We start from the raw sequence: 23,977 nt of genomic DNA on the forward strand, positions 1-23,977 counted from the left end.
TTTGCATTAATGACACTATACCAAAGGGTCACTTGTGGTTTCATTTGCAAGGCTCACTTTGCAGTAATTTATCACCAATATTAGAGGCTAGAATTTAAAATTAGAAATTGAAGGTTCAGCCCTAATTGGCTTATAATAATATTGTGAAGGAAAAAATATTTATTCAATCATATGTCTAGAGGAGTTTTGAGTTTTTGATATGCAGAAAGTTCTTAGTCTTTTCTTAGAAATAAAATCATGCTCAAGCCATAAAACAGATTATTCTCACTTGACATCCAAAAGTGCTGACTCCAACCGTATAGCTGATATAACTAAAACTGGAACATTCTTTTATTTGCAAGGAAAATCAATCAGTTCTTGAACTTGATATGTACTTGCTTGGGGAAAGGAGTTTGAGTTCAGCTGTGTCTGCCAGATGACTGTGGCTGGTGCTGGATTGTGGCAATAGGTGAATTGTTCTGATGTAGTTTGTCAGAGCAATTATATTCTTTAGATAAGGGTTTGACACAGGAGTGGTCAGGGTTTCTCATGAGTATAAATACTAAGGTTCTTCCTATTGTATCCTCTGATATTAAGTTTGTGTCTTTTTGGCACTCATGTTCTCATTAGTTCTATGGTTATATTCTTTTTTCTTCCCCTTTCTGTACCACTGGTTGAGAAAAGGCAAAAATAAAATTAAAGATTCCTTAGGTGTCATAAACCAAATTTTGACTCTTTAAATATTGACTGAAGCACTGACTTGGGTCCTTTCATGACCCAGACAAAGTTTCAAGTGACGGAAGGTCTAGGTATAAGTTATGTTTGTAATTTGAGTGGTTTTGGAAAAAAATAACCAATCTGTGTGTTGAATAACCTGTTGGACACTGTTAAGATGTACTCACATCTCTAGGGTATATACAAATAAGCTTCTCAGAGGGTCTGAATTACATCCCATATAAATGCAGGAATGAGACACTCGAGGAGCTTTTTCTGTGTTTGGCAGAAGAATCTGGCGAGAGTGTAGAAAAATTACACAAAGCTGTGTTCTCATAATGACTGCACTAGAATGCTTGTGTAACACTTTGCCTATTACAAAAGCTGTAAAAATATTAACTAATCCATAAAGCAGACTACATGTTGCAGATGGGTCCCTCTGCTGGGAGGAAAGCATATGTATATGTGAGTGGCGGGGGGGGGGAAATAGTTATTAAAGAAAGCTTTCTTTGGTCCCTTTAAGCTTCATTGAATTTTTTGGACTGTATTTTCATGTTTCCCTAAGAGTGTTTTTTTTTTTTCCCCCTAGGATTCTGTAGATGAAATTGCAGATTGATGTATGAAAAACGTATACACCTTTTTGAACACAGAAAATCCCATTGTCTTGGTTCTGTTTACAACCAAAGTGAATCTCAATGCTCTAAAATTATTAGAAAGAGTGGTGGCTATTAAGTAAAGCCCCTCTCTGATAGTTTTTTCCTTTTTTTCACAGATGCTGTTCTCAGGCTTTTGGCTTCATGGAAGCTTTGGCACATTCTGAGTGTGGCTTTTATTTTAAAAGTCTTGACAAATAGTGAGTTCAGGGTTAGGTGACTGTTGCTTTTATCACGTCTGTCAAGAGTTGATCCTTACCTAGGGTTGACTCGAACATGAATTTAGAATGCTATGATAGATGCTTAAAATTGCTTAAATTGGCTTTAAATTGTATAAAACTTCAATCTAAATGCTGAGGCCACCTGTTGCCTCCCAGCTCTCTTCGGAGCTGTTTATCTGTGCCTGTGTTGCAGGTGGGTGTGTGCACATATGTGTATGAATTAAAGATGGCTGCTGAAGTAAAAATGGGATTGTGTAGGGGATGAGGAGCAAGGTTAGTGTTGCTGGGATGGTCCTTGCCATCGCCCTCACGGGGTCTGTGGAGGCCAGGCTCTGCTCTCCGAACTGTTGGAAACTGGATCCAATGTGTGCCACTTCTTCCTTCCTCATCTTTGCGCACTTGTCCTTGATGGCCTTATCCCTGTCGGCCTCCACTCTAAAAGGAAAAAATGGGGACTTTATCCACCTCTCCTATAGGTCATCTAATTTTTGGAGTGAGGATTAGTTCTGATTCCATCACTTGTCTCTCTCCTCCTGCCTGTCACATCACCTTTGTAATCATATTTCTGAATTTGTTTTGTGTGTTTTGTTACACATGGCTTTTGCAAATATGTCACTGTTCTCTGTTTGAGTCTTTGGAATTGCGTATTATTCATATTCCTGTGCTTAGCAGTGTTACAAAATACTTCTGTCTTGTTACCAGTTATACTATTGGTGGCTTTCCTGTGCTACCAAAATGCTGGCTGTTGCCCCTCTGTTTTTGACTGACATGGGCAGTTCTTGGGTTGGTTGCATTCCCTTGTGTGGCTCCGGGGAGCTGGCCGGATCTGTGGCACAGCGAGCCCAGCGTGGGTGAGTGCCAGCCTGAGACCTGTTGGGAGACTCCATTAGTTATAATCACTCAGGCAAGAGGAGCATCATTGCAGACATTGATTTAATGCACAGGCAGAATCGAAAGGGCAGAAGCACCAATCAGGTGGAAAGTGCTGCTCTTCCCTTACACGGCTGAAAGAGTGCACGCAGAAAATATTTTGAAGAATAACATGATGGATCTGAGCTCTGTAGTTAGACTTCTCCCTCCACTGCTAATTTTCTGTCTTTGATTCTTAAGGGCACATTAATTTATGAAATAATCTGATTTTCACATATTAGCTAACATGACAACATTTATATTTTCTTTTCCAAAGTCTTCAGTTTATTCGTGTAGTGAATATTAAGCTTTTTGGGTGGTGCTGTTCAGGAGAAAATAACTGTTTTAAGCTGCTCTTGGTATATGAAAGTAATCCATAGGCTTTACACTTGATGCAAGATTTTCAGGCTTTTGGCAGAGATTCTATGTTTTTAAAATTTTTTGTTTGCTGGATTTCATATACTTTCATTTTCCCTTTGAAGTGTGTGGGAGAGAGCAGAAGGGGAAATACTTCATTATGTCCATGAATTATTCAGGCACAATTCTAGCAGCTAACATTACTTTAAATAGCTCAAGGTCTTTCTTTTTCCTTGAGTATGTCTCAGTTTTCATTCTTATGCTGATTGTATGCCACGTTCCTTTGTTGAATACAATTTTGATGAAGTACTATCCTTCAGCAATCTTTAGAAATCATTTCAGTCTTGAAATAAGTATTTAATTTTGTTCTTCTCCAGCATCAGATATTCAGTGACCCTCAGTTGATACAGGTGAATTGTCATACATGTGACTTTACAAAAAATGAAATTATTCTCCCTAGAGTGTGTTTTCTATATACTCTTGCGAAGGCATTGATCTCAAATGGCCACCCACATATATTTATACAGTGAAGGAAGAAAGGAGTCTATAATAGTAGATATTAATATTTACTACATAATTTCAATAGGGAGGTGTGAACATTAAATCCTTTCATTTTGGAAATATCCTTCCCTCTCCTACCACTAATACATGGAAATCTGTATTTAGAAAATAGTTAAGAACAGTTATACAGAGGAAGACAATTAGAAAGGTGTCTAGTGGCCAATGTGACAGGAAAAGAAAGCAAAACATAACCCAAAGTGAGCTTAAAATGCTGTTCATGTATTTCTAAAAATATCTTTGGAAATCCAGTGATCACTGCATAATCACTTATGCAAATGAGACCCTTTGTATTATTTCTGGGGGAAAAAAAGTATTAAAAAAATTATTCTCCTGAGATTTTGCGCTTTCATGATACAGTCTGAAGAGGCAAAGGGGCAGAATTACAGACAGTTGAGGAAAAATGTAGGTCTGTTTTTGTGTCTATGTGTGTGTGTACAAGACTCAGGTTTCCAAGAGGGATGCCCGTGACCAAATCTCAACTGCTCAGTTTAGTTGCAGCAGCAGTGAGAATTTTGCAAGGCAAGCATCAGAGGAAGTGCAGTGACAAAAGAGTGTCAAACAGAGCAAAGCTTGACCAAAAGATCCATTAAAGATTGAAATGTAGTCAGTATAATTATGTTCATGACAGTGAGGTTATAGCAATGCACCAGAGTTAACTAGTGTATATTTTCTTCAGCTGTGGATGTGTTTGAGAGAAATGGTTTTGAACTGAATAATTGCAAACATACCAATGCTGGACTTCAGGTTCTCAAAGCCTTTTAATAATCTCTGAGCAAATAGTCAAGATTTTGTTGCAGTAACGCAATTCAGCATTGAAATGGAAATCTCAGTCTGTGTAAAAGAACCTGGAAGAACTGGAAAATGCAAGACCCCAGATTCATCCTGTGTGTGGTAACCAAAAACACTGGTCAGAAAAAAGAGAACTGCATCCCCTTGCTCAGCGCAACAAGATTTATCAGGCCTGAATCTCTCTCAGAATGGCCATTATAGCACTTGAGAAGTATACAAAAGTTGTTTGAATATCCTATTGACCAGGGAGTACATGTTAATTAGAATAAAACTACAAAATTAGAATAAAATTACAAAATAGCAGATACAACATTCCAAAAATGCTGGTAATGACAGACAAAGTCTGCAGCCTTGGGGACCTTGTGGTTGCTTGATTATTTCAGTTTAGAAGAGCAAGAAGTGTAAAGATGTATGAAAACATAAAGAAAATAATCTTTTGATTGGTGCCACTGATTACAGGCTGCTTCAAATGGGGAGATTTGTTACCTCAACCTGATTATTAAACTTGGTTTTATCTATGAGCTGTAAATACTCAGTTCTGCAGGGATTTAGCCTGCTTGGTTTATACGTATTGTGCAATTAATACAGTTTTGCTTGGTCCATGTGGAATTGAATTATGTTGCTTAACAAAATACTATACACTAGTGTATTTACATATTCATATGTGTGTTTTATTGCCATTTTTAAAAAGCATAATAATCAGTTTTTAGAGGACTATACTGTAATTCCATAAGCAGTAATTTGTCTAGGTATTTATATGCTTAAGTTAGTTATTTAGAATAATAATTAGGAAAAAAACATAGTAAAGAAGTCTTCATAAAGAGATGTTATTTGCTTTTTATTATTTAGGGCCCAGTGGTAGATTTGAGACCTGTTACCTTAGGCATTTTATATATATTTACTGCTAAAGCTGCTGTTATTTATTCCAGACTCATTTTTAGTGTTGTCCTCTGAACTGAACAGGTATAAAAATAATTAAATACTTTCCTATTCTGAAAAGGGACTAAAATTTATGTATTATGCACTAGATGTCTTTTCATTTGCCCTTCTTAGGAAGGGAAACTGGGAAGAGAGAAAGGAGATAGGGAGGGTACTAAGGCAGTGTAGGAAGGAAAACCTTTTCAACAAGCCTGAGTCAACTTAGTGACTGGGGGAACTGTGTGCCTGGTACATCTCTATTACTAAAAAGTTTTAGCTGTTTCTGAGCTATACCTCTGCAAACCACTGGGTATTTTTTGCTACTAAGGCTGTTGGTAGGTCATATTACTTAAGACTGTTAATGAAGTTGTAACTAGGCTCAGACTGAGCTGAGTACCATTGCATTCAGTGAGTCCTGTGTAAGACACCCAGTTGGATGAAAATAGCAGTTTGTACTTCTTGTGGTTGCTGAAAGAATTTTCAATATGAAAATGTTAATAAGAAGTTACTGATGCCTTGAAATATCCTTAGATGAGCATCCTGTTCTGCTTACAGCCATTATTGGTTATCAAACACATCCTGAGCCATTGTATGAACCGCTGCAATTTAGGCTGAGTTTGTAACCTTCAAATTATTACTGCTGAATTCGTGTGTGAATAGCAACTTCTTAAAATAACCATGGTGGAAAGTATGGCTGGCAAACTGAATTTATTAGTTTTTAAACTGGTTGCAGGCTGTGTCGACTGGGAAAATCTGAGATGTGTGGGCAAATGATTAAGTGTGTTCACGTGCTCTTCTCACAGGTTATGATCAACTCCCAGATAGACTAGAAGAAGAAAGCACCATCATGTTAATTTTGAGTCCATTATAAAGTCAAAATTGTAGTAGAAGGCAAGCATACCCTGGAAGTAGGAAGTATGTCTTAAGGCTTCTAAAGGGCTATTACAGGGTGAATAAGGAACTTTTTGCTGCATGGTTGTGGCTTAACTAAATGGTTTGCCTCCTAAAATAAATAAAAGGTAAGCCACCCTAAATAGATCACAAATGGTTCCTTGAGACTTTGATGGAAGAATTAATTTCTTTTTCTTTATGTAGCAGTAGCAAAGCTTTGAAACTACTCACTTGGAATGCTCTTTAGGGCTTGATCTCTCTCTGATTTTATTTTTTTTAATATTTAATTGTGTTATTCCTCAAAGACTGCCATGGCAGTGGTGAGGGGAAGAATGGGCAAAGGGTCAAGAGATATTAAACTTTAAAGGAAATTACAATTTTTGCTAATTATCATAGCAACAAAGGAGTAATGAATCCTGGTGGGAGGACGTTGGTGTGCACTCGCAGCGGTATCGCTGAGCTGTGCTGTGACATTAGGCAGGTCATTCTGAGAGCTCAGCTCTCTTATTTTCTAATTATATGTTTTCAGAAAATAGTACTTAGTTAGAACAGCCTTGGGAATCTAACTAATGCTCTCTGCTTGGGTGGGCTTTTATGCATTTGTGAGTTCGTTTTTGGTTTGTGTCCATGGAAGAACTCTGCCCACAGGTGGGCCATCAGAGCAGGGAATCAGCTGGACTGCCTTCATTGATATTCTTGGAGATGGAACAGCCCTGTCAAGCCCTTTTTCTTGCCGTGATGGATAGTAGCTGCTCTAATTTGTTTGGTCCCAGTCCTGTGATTTGTCCTTTTATAAAGAGCAAGTGAACTCCTGGGAGCAGAGGGGGACTCATTGCCTGGAGGGGAGGTACTTATGAAAGAATAAACCCAGGGGTGCTTTGCTTTGTCACTTCAGTGTGCCTGCTGTTGGTGCACTTGAAGAGGCTGTAGGAAAGGAAAGGCAAAGGGGTCACCGGTGCTTTGTGAGGGCAGCTGGGAGCCCTCAGCTCAGGTGGATGAGAAGAGGTTTTGCTGTGTGGAGCAGGATGCACATCAGCCTTGCAGAACAGAGAGGATAGATGGAGCACTGTTTGCCTCCTCTAGAAGCGTTACTCAGGTGGTGAAGATCTTCCTGAAAAGCAGTATTAGGCAGGAGGAGGGTTGAATACAACTTTTTTGCTTTTGGTCCCTCTTACGCGGATTTTCAGCTCTTCAGTTTAGAAAATTGTGGTTCTGTTTGTGTTTGTTAATTCCAAATCAAATGGAATTTGTTTCTTGATGAAGGCTGTGAGTCACTATATTTTTGCAGGCAATCTCCCAGGATTTCAGATCACACATAAATTACTGCCCAAGATGTAGGAGATGCTCAATTAACATGAATTCGTTGCTCCTTGCTAGTGTAGCTTATCAAAGGATGCTCAGCATTAATATCAGTGTGGCTTCAGTTGGTAAACTGTAATATAGACGATAATTTTAAGGCAAAGAACAAACCAATGTACTCCTGTCTTTTTACCTTTTGCCTCTACTGGCGTGAAAACCTTCTAGCTGTTGCTTAAAAATTGCAGGCATTGTTCTTCTGGATGTTTTCACTAAATTTTTTTTGTTACATGGGAAAAACAGTATATAAACAAAGTATGTTGTACTTTGAGTTTAATATACCATTTGATTAAGTTGAGTGCATAATAGCATCTACATTTAAAAAGGGAGCAAAAATCCAGTAACTCCAGCATTAGCAGTGACTTCTGTATCTCATAAGAGGTTTCTTGTGCTGATGGTAAGTCAGGGAAAGAATGCAAGAAAAAGTCCTTGTGTTGCATGTGTGTTGTTTGTGAAAGAGTTGAAAACAGAATTTAAAGAAATAAATTCTCCAAAGGGTTAGATAGGTGCAAGTGGTCAGTAGGAATAAGAGGTGACATCTGTTGTGGTGGCAACTTTAAAGAATTGGAAGGAACCTAAAAAAATATAATTTGAACTAAAGTTAAGAAGGAGTTTTACTAGTTTAATGTAGACTACTGTCATATTTCTCTACTTTCTATACAGCAGATTGCTATGCAGAGATCTCCAAGACAGTTCAATGCTTTGGGATGATAACCTGGCCTGTTTCACTTTGATTTGTTACATTAATGTTGGGAGCATGTGCAGGGCACAGGGTGCCAGCATCCATCCCATGCAGTATATAATGACTTTCACTTACCTGTGGATGCACTGAAAAATGGAGCCCTGCAGTATTGCTTGTTGATCAGCAAACAAAATGCCAGCTGGAGAAGGCATTGTATTAGCTTTGGTTCAGTGTTGGTGACTGTGGAGAAGATGAGTGTATTACCACATCAAAAGAAATGTAAAGTAAAATACGCATGAGAAGAAGATGGAGATTTGTTATCCCCACGTGTAAACCTGCCTTATCTGTCTGTGGTTAAGACTTGGCAAACAAATGGTAATGGCGACCTAAGCAGCTACACTTAAGATCTTGTCAGGTATCTTCTCTGTCTGTATAAGCCTTTGCCACCCACATAAGTACTTAAAAACTGACAAGTTGATAATTCATGCCTGAATTTCCTGTTTATGCTACATTTGCATGTCTTTATCCTTTTGATAAATAAAACAGTAAATCTCTCTCTTCAAAGTACATTAGTAAGGGCAGGCAGTGCTCAGAATTACAAAATTTAATAAAAAACATTCACTGATACTTTTATGTTGTGCTAAAAAGAACATTTTTTTTTCTTCATAAAAAGTTATGATTACACTTGCAAAGGCACAAAACCATCACTGAATAGGTAGATGATATTACGTGTACTTCTGGAGTTTTTTGTTAAATGTTTGGGATCCTCTAAAAAGACAACGGTGACAAACACATTTCAGGTTGGACAGTTGTTTCATACCATTTCTCACTGCTCTAGTGTTAGCAAAAAAATTTTCTGTAGCTCCTCCTTAAACATGTTTTCCAGATCTGATTGGAAATCATTTTGTACAGAGCAATTTGGCTAAAACATCTATCTAAGTGTTTCTAATGCTTATTTTCTTTTTTTCTTTTCTTTTTAATCTATGCTAGGATGTTTTGAATAACCTGGGTTCTTGTGAGTTGGATGAAGATGATCTAATGCTTGACTTGGAGTTCCTGGAAGAGCAACATCACCAGCGTTCTGGTAAGTCAGATAAATGCTGTCTGTCTTTAGTGAGGTAATGTTATTCTAGGAATAAAAAGCAAATATGTTCAGTACAATTACTTGGAAATAAAAAGGAGTAATTTTCTTGGAAGGAGGAGAGTGGTATTAATTTTTTAGAGTTATTTCTAAATATGTTTGTAATTAATCAGAAAAATGCTGTTTATAAAGCACTTGAACTTCATGTGGTCAGTTATGAAATGGAAGTGATTTTTACAGCTACAGAGTTTCAGTACCAAGGGCAGATCCATCTGTTTTTCTAAATGCTTAAAATGACTGCTGCCTACCCCAGGCACTTAACAAAAGAGCATCGGTGGAATAATTGTGATCACATTTTGTGTATGCCAGAATAATATTTTTCAAATATTCAAAGAATATTTGGCTTGAAACATGAGTGTAACTTGATGCTTTCTCTCTGGTTAAAGCCTTGTTGCACTGCCTTGATTAATAGCAATAAACTATTGCTGTATACTGTGTTTACTACCATTTTATAATAGGATTATGCAAGGTAAGTTGTTGGACCTGTGAAGAGGAATTTCCTTTGCTGGGATGTAGGACAGCAGGGCCTTGTCTGTGAGTAGGGGTCCTGCTAACTCAGCAGGATTTGGAGTCTTCAAACCTGTGTGGGACTTTTGCTTAATCCCAGGTACAGTTCTGGGTTTGTACTCTGCTGTGGTGCACTGTTCTGGCAGTGCCAAGAATTTAAGCCCAAGGAATTCTCACTTTCTCTTTTACCTGCTGTTCCCTGATCCCAGTTTCTCCCACATAGATGTCCATAGTGCACATTCTTGCAGACTCATGTGGAAGTGGGTTTTTTGAGACATTTGCTGGGTGGTGTGGATCATCTTCAGTTCTTGTTTCCTCTAAGATGCAAATTTAGCAATGGTTACAGATAAACTGCTGGAACTGTGGTCCTGTTTGATATTTTCTGTGTTGATTGTTCTCTGAACAAATCTGAATTATCTCTATGATAATTCTGTTTAACCATTGTGTTGTGTTTTTAAACCTGTGTGCATATCTGCTTATAGAATGAAACATCTGTTCTGTTTGCTTTGGTAGGGAATGTGGAGGGTTGTAGCAGTAATATGTTCATGATTATAGTTTTTCTAAATTATTGGAAGCTGGGATGCAATAAAAGAACTGCACAGAAAAGGCCCTTTCTAACCCATTCTGAAAAGTGCTATTAACTGTTTACAGAAAGTTGAATGATGAGGAAAGAAATGTGGTTTCAAAAAGCTTCAGAAGCAAACATTGATCAGAAATCATGGGGTTCAGACTTATTTATTCCCTGGACTGGTTGGAAAGGAATTAACTGGCAGAATTTTCCAAAAATAAACTTCCCTGATGTGTTGCACTTGGCCTGACCTTTGTTTTCCTTCTTTTTTTCACAAAGCACTGAATTAACAGTTAAATAAAAGTTATGTCCAGTATATGATTACAAAGATTTTGTAGCAGCTTCTGGAGCAGCTAAAATAATTATGTCTGAGGGACCTACTTGATAGAGCAGTAATTAAGATGGAGATGTGATATGACACATAATCTTCCTGCTCTTGGCTCATTATCCAGAGCAAATGAGATGCTTTTAAAACAGAGATCTACATTGTCATCTGAAGAATGGTCTTCTGAATGACCATTTCTCTCCTGAGTGATAAAACAGACACACACAATGCAGGATGCACATTTAACATAAGTGTATTTATTTTAGTAATATTTACTCTTTGATTTTATTGTTTTGGTGGTAAACCTAGCTGCAAAAAATTTAGAATTTCTCTAGCTGTCACTGTTTTTTAAAGTCATTCACTTGGAAGAAAGATTTGGAAGGGTAGAGCCACAGTATGAAGTTGACTAAAATTTACCAAAAAAGCTGATATCTTTATTTTGCTTGAGGATCTGGCCCAAAATGGTTCATATGGTTGTAAGTCATCACCTTAATTTGTATTAAGATATTGAGGCAGCATGCGTGATTTTTAGTGGCTTAGCACTTGAATACACTGGAGTGCATAAAAGCCTTGAACTAGATACTGACATTTAAACACTTCTAACAAATTCCTTTTCTGATTCCTTTGTGAAGTGGCCAACTTCAAGGATTTAAGAAATTTCAACAAAAATTCTTTTCAGTAATTCCAAGTCAATCTGTTCTCTGTTTTCACTTCTGGGTTTGCTTTTTTTTTTTTTTTTCCCCAAGAGGCATCTCTATTCATACCTAAATAGAATTCTTCTAAACTTTTTCAGTTAAATTACATTATCAAATATTTTTGGTGCAATTTTTTCTTCAGGCACCAGAATTCAGAAGTGATCATGTTAAAGACAAACAGTTAATTTAATGAAGAGCTTTACACTTTCATAAATCAATCTGATTGAAATTGATCATATTTCTGGGCATGCATATATAAGCACTTTCAGGTAATTGGGAAGTAATGTATGTTTTTAAAAAGATTTTTAATTCTGACTGCTTCAGAAACAAGACAGCTGATAGCACATGGAGGATGAGCCAGTACTGTTACTGTGGAACAAACTATTCTAATGGAATTTGAATTAAACCAAAAGACTGCTTAATTTTTCCTGGCTTGAAAAGTAGATGATTTTCTGTAATTTTTGCCAGTTGCAGGTTTGTTGAACATTTTGTGAAGGCTGCTTTAAAACTATGAGCTTGAGAGTTTACCTATGGCTTGCTTCAGTAAAATTCAGTCGGGACATTTGCAGGTGTACAGATTTGTGAGCCTCCTTTACTTAGAGGTTAGATGGACGTGCTGTCTCTTCTATAGAAGATTCAGCCCTATATTATGTCAGCTTTACATATTTAATCCATTTTATTGCAGTATTTGTTTGCCTTCCTAACAAGGTCCTCCTGTTTCTCTAATACTTGTGCGGGATCTGTGTATCTGACATTCCACGTGTGTCATAATGAAGTCAGCTGAGAGTTAATGCATGTGTTCTTAGTCTGTTATCAAAATATAGGTGTTCATGAGTATAAAATACCACAAAAAATGCTGCTTTTTGAATAGAAACATTAACATTATGCTCTTCTGGAAGTCAAAGGTATTAGCAGTACTGTGACTGTTTGTAGTACAGTAAAAATTCTGTTCATGTTCTGTGAACTGATGCTGATTGCAGCATTTATTTGGTTAAAGCCATCAGCTGTATTGCCGTTCACCTGTGCTCCATTTGGCTTTCGGTAAACAATTTTGTGGCGAATTACTATGGGGAGACATGTTCCAAGACAAGCTCTGTTCAGTATTTTAACAAACAGATTGCAGTATGAAGAGGTACAATTGGAAAATTACGCAGTTCTTTCTTCATTTGTTACAGAGGGATAACTAAGGAATAGCTAGGAATAACTATTCTTTAAAAGGCTATGAAAATTTCTAATGACAAATTACATGAATACAAGGGCTAACATCACATTTCTAACTTGAATATCAAAAATATGCCTTGGTGAGGAGGCTGTATACATCAAGCTGAGTAATTTAGACATAATTTTGAAGGGTACTGCCCCAGTTAATAAACCCTATTGATGAAATGATTAATGGCAAATTGAGAAATTCTCTTAAATGCCATTAGGAGTTCCAGTTTTTTAGAGATTTGTTAGTTAAGACATGATTTAGAACAGCTTCTGCTTTTAGCTGCTCTAGTTCAAAGAACAGTATTTGTTAGTGTGAGGATATGTCTCTGACTTTGTACTCAGGCTTACAATATAACACTAATTTTGCAAAATAATTGTATTGTATTGATCTAGCATTGTTTTAGTGACCATTTATGAATAGCAAATAAGATTATATTGGAAAGATTTCTGGGAGAATTCTCTATTAAGGAGCTTTCAAGAGGAGCTACAAGCTAGTTGGTAGCAAAGGAGATGTTCCAGAAAGTGGTATGCTGTGTTAATTAAAATATAGAAATAGAAAGGAGAAAGAGACAAAGATCTGTTACCTCTTTTGTTGTTTATGGTGGTTTTTATTTATTTATTTATTACTCCAACTAATTTTTCACTTGTGCTCTTGTTCTGTCCCCTCAGCTTTTCCCTAATGAGCTGGTTGCACTCCAGCAGCATCCTCATGAAGTAAGGTTCCTGCAAAAAGGTGCTATAAATCCTTTTGAGTACTAGTGAATTAGCAAATTAAAAAATATCCCTAACTTTTGCTCTAACCATACAACAGAAGCTAAGGAGACACCTGCACACACATTAAGCTAAGGAGACATCTGCACATCAGGCAGATGCTTCTACTTTGGACATAAATGTCTGTGCTTTGCTGGTCTTAGCACAGCTTTAGAAGTCTGGAATTACCTCACTTGTGACTTTCTGTGAGTTTACTGCTTTAATTTACTACTTTTGCTTCTGTTTTAAAGGCTGTATTGTTGAGACAAAGAATGTAAGACAAAGACATTTTATTATCCTGCCTAACACAATTGCTTTGAAATTTAATAAAATAATATTTATATTGTACTTGGTGAGTGCAGAGCGCTACTGCATACAAATTCAAAATATTAATCAATGTGATTTACTGGGAGTTTTGCGTACTGTTCTTAAGATGGAATGCTTAAAATGAAGCATAATATGACATACATGATGAGTCTTGAGGGCGTCTTTTTATTAATCTCAGTAAATTAGACTTTTAAAATATGCTGCAGCTTTGATTTCCGGTTGTAAAATAATGAAGTCAGTGGTTTCTATAGTGGGAAATCATTGCAGGTTTATAGAAAGTGACAGCATTAATTTAACTTCATTCATTTTCCTTTTCCCTCGTGGAACACCATGTATTTGATTCCAGGTATTGATTACTCAAATGAATGAGGAAGACCTTTATATTCAGTGATAGAAGCAGTGGGGAATTTATTCAAGTAATGCTCGTTAATGTGCGTGAGTTGTGTGCTGGTGTTGTGCTGTAGCCTGTTGAAATCTAAGTGGTTTTATGTGGTTGGTGTTTCATTAAATCAGGACTGCAGTAAACAGTGGCCTTTTCTGAAAGTTCACAACAGCACAGCTATCCAGGGGCTTTGGTAATTCCTCAAGTATTTGCCATGGGTGTCGGGGTGCCCTGCATGCCCCTACAAAGATGTGTGTGTAGCTGGAATTTGCAGTGAGTGGTGTGGCTGAAAGCTGGCAAACTGCTCCTGGTGCTGAATATTAAGCACATGCTCCCGTCTCTTCCCCATCAGGCTCCACACTATGCACTGACTGTTCATGGGTGTGATATTGATTAGCTGTGTACCCGTGCTGGCCTGTGCATCCATCATGTTGCTGCTGGAATGCTTGCTGAATAGTTTTGAATAATGCAGCTTGCTAAAATTTTCAGGACAGATTTGTCTTTGGCCAGTGCTTTAGCTGTTTTGGATTAAATGCTGCCCTAGCCTCCGCTGAAAAGCTGTGACCCAGTGTATACTGAAGCATAGTTACTTCGCCCTGTGTATTTCAGAAAGGAATTTTTTTATCTTTTTTTCTGAAGAATGAAACTTTATAATCCATCAAAATATTATTTAGCTCTTAAAAACAAATACTTTCAGAGATGGAACACATTTTGATCAAACCTAAGTTAAGATTGTGTCTTTTAGAAGCATTTTAAGTATGTTCTTAACTCTGTGGAAGTACATGTTTTGGTTCTTGCTCAAGGTTTATGAATGAAGTGACAGATTAAAGCATGGGTTTTGCAGACTGAGGGGAAGGCAGAAAGGGTTTTGAGGTGGATACACAAAAATACTTATGTAAATGTCAAATTAGAATAATTCATTGCATCAGAATATGGTCTTTTAGTAACATGCCTACATTAGATATTAGCTGCCTCACCAACAAAAGCACAGCGTGCTTGTTTTTTTAGTAAGCAAAAGTCTGGCATTTGTGTTGTATTTCTTTGTAATCCAGCAGTTTGATCAATTGCCATCAGTACCCAGCCAAACTACATAGTTGGTGTACTGACCCAGTGATATTAGGTAGTTGCTGAAGTATTTTGAATGTGGTGAACTAACTCTGTGTGAAAATTCTGTGATGAGTTTGGAGTTTCTCCTGTGTCTTATTAATTCAATGTATTAATTATTTTTATTAATGTTTTAGTAGGCAGTAGGAGTGCTGAGTTGTGATGAAACTCCTTTGGTCTTTGGGTGTTTTTTTTTTTTTTCTTTTTTTTGACCAGGAGTTTGTCAGTGCAAGGAAAGCAAATTTTTCAAAGGTTTTAATTTGCTTTTAAATAGATAATAGGAAAAAAAGACCCTAACTATGCATTTTTATGAAAAAGTTGCTTAGAACTAGAGCAGAAATACTTCAGTAATTTGAATGTATTGCTTTGCTCGTGAATGTGTTGTTGGCAGCAGATTATGTTTCTTCATTTACAAACAAATGACCTATTTTGATTTTTAATTGGAACTGGACACTCAGTTCCTCGAGCACGAAACCCCATCATTGCCAAATACCATCTTTTAGAGTTGTTTGTGTTACAGATCAGGCTCCACTAGAACAGCATTTCTTTAGGTTTCTGTTTGGAATGTGTAATAGCAGTTTGGTTTATACTTAAAGGTTTTGAACACAATAAAGATTGTCACAGTAAAGGAATAGAGAACTCTGTGTCTCTGCCAAAGAGCAGGTTTAAAGAGTATTTAGCTAGCTAGCATCTTGCCCTGTCACTACAAATTTTGGATAATAAGGTAATAAAAAAGTAAGAAGTACTAATAATGAAAAAAGCAGAAAGTGATGTGTAACTTCACTACTTTAATTATACCACTATACAGATGTCCTAACACCAATCAAAAGGTAAAGTTCATGTTAGCTTTCAGTTTTGCAAGAGAAAACGTCTTGCTGAATAAATGCCTGCAATTCCTTCATCAAACTTCTTGTGGTGAAGAGCTAATTCATAAGCCACAAGTGTGGCCAGCCTGATTTCACACATATGTCTGAACTCCAGCATGGATTTGAAGTATTGAGTGGAAAGTCACATACCACTAGTTTTCGTATATCTAGAAAAAGTTATAGCAGGCTTTTTGTATATTTTCAGAATGACCTATTCTATTAAGCTGCACATTTTCCCCTGAAGCATTGTTTAATAAATACTGCACAGTAACTAAATAACTTAAGGTCTCCAGGGAATGAAATAAAACTTGGTGTCTTCTAAACTTTCCTACCCATATCGGGGCAACAGGGTAGTTATAGATCCAATGGTGTCAGGAACCCACTTGCCGCGGCAAAAAGTCCACATATGGACAACACTGGACAAATCCAGACCAGCTTTTTTATTATTATTATTAGCACATCAGTCTCATTAGATGTTAACAGCTTGCTGGCCTAACGGGAAATGCCCCAGAAGGTGGGGTAAAATGGAATTACATAAAATCATCTCAGTTTAGATTTCAGCCAATCACACAAAAACAAGACATATTGACAAGCTTTCCATCCAACCTTATAAAACATACGTAATGGTAGTTAAAACAAAGACTATTTCATAAGAAACAAAGAACAGAGCTCTATTCATGCTAGCCTTCTGAAGATATACATTAAATAAACTTGTTGCCATCTTAAAACCAAATCTACAAAGTCATATTGTTATTTGTCACGTCTACTGCTTGGGACACTTTTCTGCTTGCTTGGGAAACTTTTCTGCTGTAACAGAACTTCAGGCCACATCCTGAGGCCTAAATACTCTTTTTTAACCATTTCCTAAAAACCCTCTGGCTTTATGGATTCCAACAAACCAGGGTGTATAGCTTCTGGAAGAGCACTGAGCATGGAGGAAAGGAATTTCTGCGGGGTTTGCAAGTGAAAGGATGTGTGGCGCTATCAAATAAAAAGAGCATATTTGTGTTAGTCGCACACTTGTGGCTAGGCCTGCCTTAGAACTCTGCAGGTGTAAAGTGCTGAGAGTAAGGAGAAGAAATAGTGAAGTTAGTATTAAATTGGAATGGAACTAGTTAGAAATTTTAGGCTAATATAAGGTTAGTCTTCAGGACCTTGATCCATATTCTGAAAAAGGAATGCTGAATTGAGAGCCCTGCTTCCATTCTCTTATTTATGTAAATCAATGGTGCAATCCTATTTTAATTGAGAAAAACACAACACAGCCTAGGACTACTACCAAGTTAACTTTATCCTAAATCTCTTTTAGTGTATTTTACTTTAAAAGTTGAGTTGTAACCAAACCTAGTTGATGAGGAGGCATGTAAGTTTAGCTTCTAGCTATGCTTTCCTCAGAATATGTTTAAAACGTGTCTGGGATGTAGATAATGTGCCTGTCCTGTGTGTTCTCAGGGGATCAAGGAAAATACTCAATTTCCTGAGCAAACTGATATTTTTAGCTCTTTGTTTTGGTGTGAAGGACTGATATATTCAAATGGTGTATGTTAGAGTCCTGTCTGTTACAAATTTTACTAGTGATATGTACTTGTAAATCCTACTCACTTCAGTGGAGCAGTATCACACAGCATCACATAATTTAGATACCAAGAAATTTTTTCATTAATGGACAAGAGGTTCAAAAGAGCACAGTTGTGAACTTCAGGGTCATTAAACAATACTTCTGCATGAGATGCACTTGTGTGGTTATCATAGAAGAATTAGATTCAGAGTCTGTATCTCAATTTCCTTCTCTTTCATAATTATAGTGTGACATTTAGTTACAAATCCTTATTCATATTGGTATGCTCAACCATCATTTACTGAAAGAACCAGGACAGTAATTAAATTAGGCAGATTGCCTTTCTTCATTCCTTTGATTTTATACATACATTGAGATGAAACATCATCTTTAATAATATCTGCAGGCAGAAAATAAATGCAATAATAAACATTATGAAAAATCAAAGCATAGTGTCCTATTTAAAGGAAATCTACATTTCTAGATGGTAAAGTTTAAGTAGGATTGCAAATGCTGCTTTTCTCTCCTGCTTTGTATATTTACAAAGATCTGGACTGGATGTCTTGCTAAAAGGAAAATGTGATGACAACTTGGGAGGAGTATGGCCTCTATTCTTACTTTTGTGAGAGATTTAGGGAGTAAGAGAAACAATTATGAACTTATAATTGTTTTACAGAAGAGCCATAACTCTTTTTATATAAAAAAAACCAATTGTTCCTTCCATACAACTTCTACAGTAATCCTACTTCAAGGTCAGGCTGAAACTGTATGTGAGTTACTGATTCCTTTTGACCTTTAGAAGTAGTTATCTCTGGGATCATTGTAGCTTCACACTTAGGTAAAGAAAGAAATAGTATTCTGATAGTTAAAACGTGAGTGTGGGTCTCCTGGGTTGAGCTGGATTCTCTGATGCCGATTTCCAGCGTTACCATGGGCTCGTCAATTAATTTACTTGTAGTACATAAGTGGTACTCCAGAAGTCATGGGAGTTTGGCAATAAAGTCTGGGAGAGGCTCATGATATCAATGGGATGGAGCTGCAGTAATAACTTGAGTTATTTTAGTCTTTAGAGGCCAATTATATTCTGGTTTGTGCCTCTTCATATGTCATTCCAGAAGTGGAGCAGAGAGCAGACACTGCCATTGCTGTTGCTGGTGTATCTGCTACTGTTACTGGTCCTATGATTTTTTTTATTTCCTTCTGCAGAAAAAATGCCAAAGCAAACCACAAGTTTCTTTATATAAACAATAGGAAAAAATATTTCAAAAACCTATTGTTCTAATCAACTAAAGCCTGAGCTCAAATCTAATTTACTTCTAAAATCTTCCCAAAATCCTTCATTACTCAAAGATTGGGTCAAATCTGCTGTAGTGTTTGAAAATATTAAATGACTTTATTTCTGTATGTCTTTTCCTGAATCTCTTGTGATGAGAGAGTCTGTTGTCCCTTCTTTTGTCCCTGTGAGTGTTCTATCAAATCCTTCCTATTGTTTGGATTCTGTTGAATTTTATTTATGTTTTAACCTCCAACTTCCCTTTAGGGAGTAGGAATTCAGAAATAAATGCTGTGCAGGCAGTAAACGCTGAGATTTATTGCAGCCTAGGTTCAGCTTTAGGAGGGAGGATCAATAGGTAGCAGGTTGGTTGGGAGTACAGGGTCTTCCTGAGACACGAGGATATTTTGTCCTCTCAGGGACTCCTAGAAGAAGGCTTTGCTTTTGGTTTTTACAGCCTAGCTAGTTTTCTGCACTAAGAAGGACATTGTACACCTTTCTTTGCCAAGGGAACAATTTGAGATAAACTCTGAAAGGTAACCTTGAAGAAATTTTCAGGTTGTACCTTGTGTAGTTTGGCTTATGTTAGCAATATTCCATCTGACCCAAAGTGAATAATGCCCGGCAATCTCCTTATCACATTCCAATTCTCAAAATTCTTCCATGCAACCCTTCCTGTAGGGAACAGCTTGACAATGAAAGCTTATCAAAGGAAGGTTTGCCTGCCACTGCTCCAGTAGCTTCATCGAAGGACAATGCATTCCTTGTGCCTGCTGAGGGTAGCATCAGTGTTAATGGGGTTTAGGTGTTGTTTCTCCCCCAATTTTTGTAATGTTGTGATGTCTTTAGGAGATAAGGTCTGCTTCCAGTTAAGATTTAAAGGGAATTGTGTTTGCAGTGGGAAGTATTCCAAATGCACTTTTAAAAACAACAAACAAGTGTTCTGTTGCAGGATGGATAACACGTATATGCACAGATTTGCAAATGGCAAATCATGCACAAAATGTTACTACACACTGCAGTGCTGAATCTATGGCTATCCCTATAATTTTTTTCTTTGTTTATTTTTGGTGGTTTGTTTTGTTTTGACAAAGAACTAAGCATTTATGAGTTTGCTATTTGAGGAGTTGCTGAACCATAGATTAAAAGGTAGCTGTGAAAAGTTGATAACTGGAGACAGTGGCCCCATGCAGCATCCCTCAGCCTACAGTACTCTGTGTGCATGTGCTTAAAATAGCTTTTGTAGGAATGTCTGTACCTAAGGACTAGCATGTACACAAATGTGAAGCACACCTGACAGACCAAAGGCATGCCTCTGAGCTGTTTCAGTGTTTAAAATGCTTTAATTCTTTACATCTAGCTTTTGGTAGCTATGCTTGTTTGTAACGCAGTAAGTGCTGAATCTGAGATATGAAACAGAAAATTAATGGTAAATAAGTGTAGTGCCTTTTGGTTGCAGGATGGATAATGTGCTCATTTTCTCTTGCTTTCTAAGTGTTTCCAGCCCTGCAAACACAGTTCACCTATGTTTTAGGAAAAAAGGACTATAGCAATGTCTTTGCAAAGGCTAAGGAAACCAGAGAGGCCCTAGGCCTGAGAAACTGTTATGAAGAAAAAAATGTTGGTAGTAAACTCTTTTTATTACAATACATTAATTTTGCTGACTCTCAAAAGCCCAGGCGTCATGATTAACCTGTTGAAGAACTTCCCGACTTGACCAGTTTTTTTCTCTGAGGTTTTTTTAATAAAAAAAAGCTATCTACTATAAAAATATATATATTTGGAGATTGAAAAGCAGGAAGTAGATAAAATGAAAGCACAGCTGTGTTATAATATTATTTTTGTGCTTGTTCCCAAAGCTGTTAATTTCACTGAAAATAGTTTTGATAAGTCTCTGTATTTCTAATACATTTTCTACTCTAATAAAAAATGAAATAACTCTATTTTTAACGTTCAATTTAGTTGTTTTCTTCCCTACTTAATCTTTAATTTGTTTGACTCATTCGAAGATTTTTGCAGGATTGGGGGTTCAGGAAAAAATACTCTTCATGCTCCTTATATATAACATTACTGATGTGATGTAAATTATGAGGTTTAAGTCAGAATAACATAAATACATTGCTTAACCATCTTATTGTCAGCATGTGATGAATTAAATGCAAATAGCTCCTGGTTCTGAGCATATTCAATCAAAGCCTTCAGTCTGCAGATACAGCAGACTTGTATTCACAGATGGGCTGTGCAGAGCTGTGTGGAGTTACATGGAAAAACTGTTGGCTGTGTCATTGAGCATCTGGAAGGGCTGGGCTTGGCTGGTGCACGAGGCAGACCAGGCAAAAGCCATCGCCTTGTACTGAATTTTTGTGGAAACCCACGCTGTCATTCTTTGGCACTGAGTTAACGCAGGCAGTGAAGAGTAGGGGTAGACAGAAAGGGGAAAAGAAATGAATAGAGCTAAGAAGGAAACTGGTATGGAAAAATCTCACCTTTAGCCTCTGGGAAAAATAACGTGTTTGGGAATGAAGTTTCTCTCAACTTCATTCAGAATGATATATGACAAGCAGCTTTAAAGAATTTTTCAAACTCTCCCAGAAGTAGTATTCTGTCCCTCCCTTCTGAAAACAAATCAAGAGGTTGAGAGGAGCCCAGGTGTTTTCCAGGCTGCAGGGGCTCTGCGGAACACGCGCGTCCCTCCTGTGCCTGCTGCTCCCCCTCATCCCCATGGCACACACAGAGGAAGGAGAGATGGAGACCTGTGTTAGCTGGTACATCTGGTTTCACAGCAGCCTGCTCTCCTAGCTCACCTGCCAGAAACACTCTTGAGGCTCTTCCCCCTCGGATTACAGGAATAATGAGCTGTTGGATCAGCTCAGTGGTACATGCTAGACGGGTCGCGAAGGATCTGCGGCAAGGCCAGAGGAGGTGATGGGAAAGACTGCACTTTGTTTCAGTGGAAGAATTGGTATTTCCCAAATTTTCAAACAAACTGTAGGTAAAGAAAGACACTTCCAGTTGTGTCACTCTCTTCTTAACTAGAAGTGAGGTTGTTTTGCTTCCCCTTCCACACACATTTAATGTATCTTTTCCTTTCTTACGTACCAAGCTTTTTGTGCTTTCCTGAAATATGCAGGAGCCTGTGTTACCTTAGATGGCACTTGGATTTATTACAATTACAGCTTTATAAAGTTAGTTACTGCTTTTGCAAATTCAGCTCATTTTGGAGTTGTCATGCAAAAAAAACCCAACCAGAAACCCATTACTTTTTCATGTTTAGTCCTTCTCTTGACCTAATTCTGTTTGCTTTCTGTTAAAGAATTGAGGTTTGATGGGCTTTTTTCTACTGTATAATCTTGGCTGAATCTCATATTGAGGAGTGGGGTGCCGACAACCACTATATTTTGTACATTTTCAATCTTTGATTAGTGCTTTATTTCAGTGAAGTTTATTCAGGTAACAGTAAATTTGAAACTATAGGTAAAAGATAGTGAGTCTTGCTTGCTTTCAGGCTTAGTAGTTCAGACAGCTGAGATAAGTTTGATGGAATATTATATCTATAATAATGAAGAATTCTGTCTCCCCAGTAGACTGTAGATGTAGAATAGAATTACCATGATTATTTAATAATACTAGCTGTATTTATAAATTAAAGTTTAGACATTTTGGAGTCGTCAGAAATCCTTGGAGATTAGAATACTTCCTAATTACGTGTGGGAATAAATTGTCCCTTTACTTGCTGTTGCAAAAACATATTTGAAATACTGATATTTCATCAGGGCTTAGGTCATCACATTTACTGTTCTATTCAACTTCCTATCTATATGAAGGATGATTCAGCATGTTTTACATTTGCCACTTTTCCCTTTGATCTATCTTTTTAGATTTCATTATAGATTCAAATTTATTCTATATCTTCAACCACTTGTATTAATGCACGTTCACTATTTTGGGGGAAAAACATTACTAGTGTATCAATGATTTCTAGAGAAAACATGTTTTTCCTTTGGGAAACAGGAATTTTTTGGTGCTTCAAGAATTTGCTGTGAGAGCATCTCAGTAAAAAAATTAAGAGTATATTTAGCCTAAGGCACATAGCTAGCTCCACTGAAGTCAGGGGGATCACAGACTTGAGATTTAAGCTCATTCCTAAGTGACCTCAGGCTTTGGAGCCTGGACTTGACATATCCAGTGCCCCCTGTGAGACTGTTTTTTTTTAATAGCTACTCAGTTTCTGTTATTTGCCTTAAACATGATTAAGAGAAAAAGTGGCTGTGGCTACAAGTATATGTGAGTACAGTATTGCTAACACAGGGTAAAGGAATAAACTCCATAGGAAATTTGTCATTTTATGGGCTGATCTATTAGCAACAGCAACATAGTTTAGAGGAACAAAAGGTCATATTGTGGATAGTGGTAATTTTTCCAGTAAATAAATCTGGGGATGCCATGTTAAATTTCAAGTGTTTTCTAGGAATGGATATGAAAGAAAGAGTTTTGAAGCTAGCACAGCCTTTTTAATTTATATTGCAGGGAAAATTAGAATTGGTAGCAAAGCACAGTGCACTTCCTTAAATTAAAATGTTAATATCTGTTTTAGAAAAAAAGCCTTCAGAAAGTACTCCTCCCTAGTGAGTCTTAGTCCATATAAACTCTGCTGTTTTCCCAAAACAATGAGGACATAATTTCTGACTATTTCTTAATCATCCAAGCAGTGTAGAAATAGGTAGTAAAAGGCTTTATTCCTAAAGAAAATTTTTATTAAACAGATTTATTTTTTTTGTAAGACTTGGTACACTCACTAGCCTGATCGGACTGTGGAAGCAATTAGGAGGAGGAGAAAGAAAATCTACAGCAAAAATAACTTATTCAAGTTTAATTTAGATGAGGTTAATTTAAAATCTCAGCATGCCTTTTCACCCACTCCAGCTCTGTTTAGAAGTGATGTGAGACTGGTTCTTTAATAGAAAGTAGAAAGAGATAGGAAGCAGATATGGTCCTTTGCTATCTCTCATCTTAAAATAATTTTGTTCTCTTGCATGAATATGATGCCTTGATATTTTCCATCTATCAGAAGACATTATTTGGGATATGTGTTGCTTATGTTGTAATTTCCACTGTCAGCCTAACAAGTTGAATGGTCTGGCTCTATCTTTGGCAGCCTTGATCACATATGTAGGTTCCTAAAAAACTAAATGAATTTTAAAAAATCTAATTTGATTTTCTTACCTAGCCTAAGACCATAATC

At 37.0% G+C, this 23,977-nt stretch overlaps 1 protein-coding gene across 6 annotated transcripts in view; it reads left to right on the forward strand.

The window, feature by feature from the left end:
- Nucleotides 1-23,977, forward strand: part of CCSER1 (coiled-coil serine rich protein 1) — a 609,788-nt gene that overhangs the window by 109,021 nt on the left and 476,790 nt on the right. For all 6 annotated transcript variants that reach the window (XM_074540916.1, XM_074540917.1, XM_074540919.1 and 3 more), the window contains exon 4: nucleotides 9,021-9,114. In XM_074540916.1, coding sequence (XP_074397017.1) covers nucleotides 9,021-9,114 — 94 coding nt within the window. The remainder of the gene's footprint in view (nucleotides 1-9,020; nucleotides 9,115-23,977) is intronic.

The sequence above is a fragment of the Zonotrichia albicollis genome, chromosome 5 (assembly GCF_047830755.1).
Source record: "Zonotrichia albicollis isolate bZonAlb1 chromosome 5, bZonAlb1.hap1, whole genome shotgun sequence".
Lineage (NCBI taxonomy): Eukaryota > Metazoa > Chordata > Aves > Passeriformes > Passerellidae > Zonotrichia > Zonotrichia albicollis.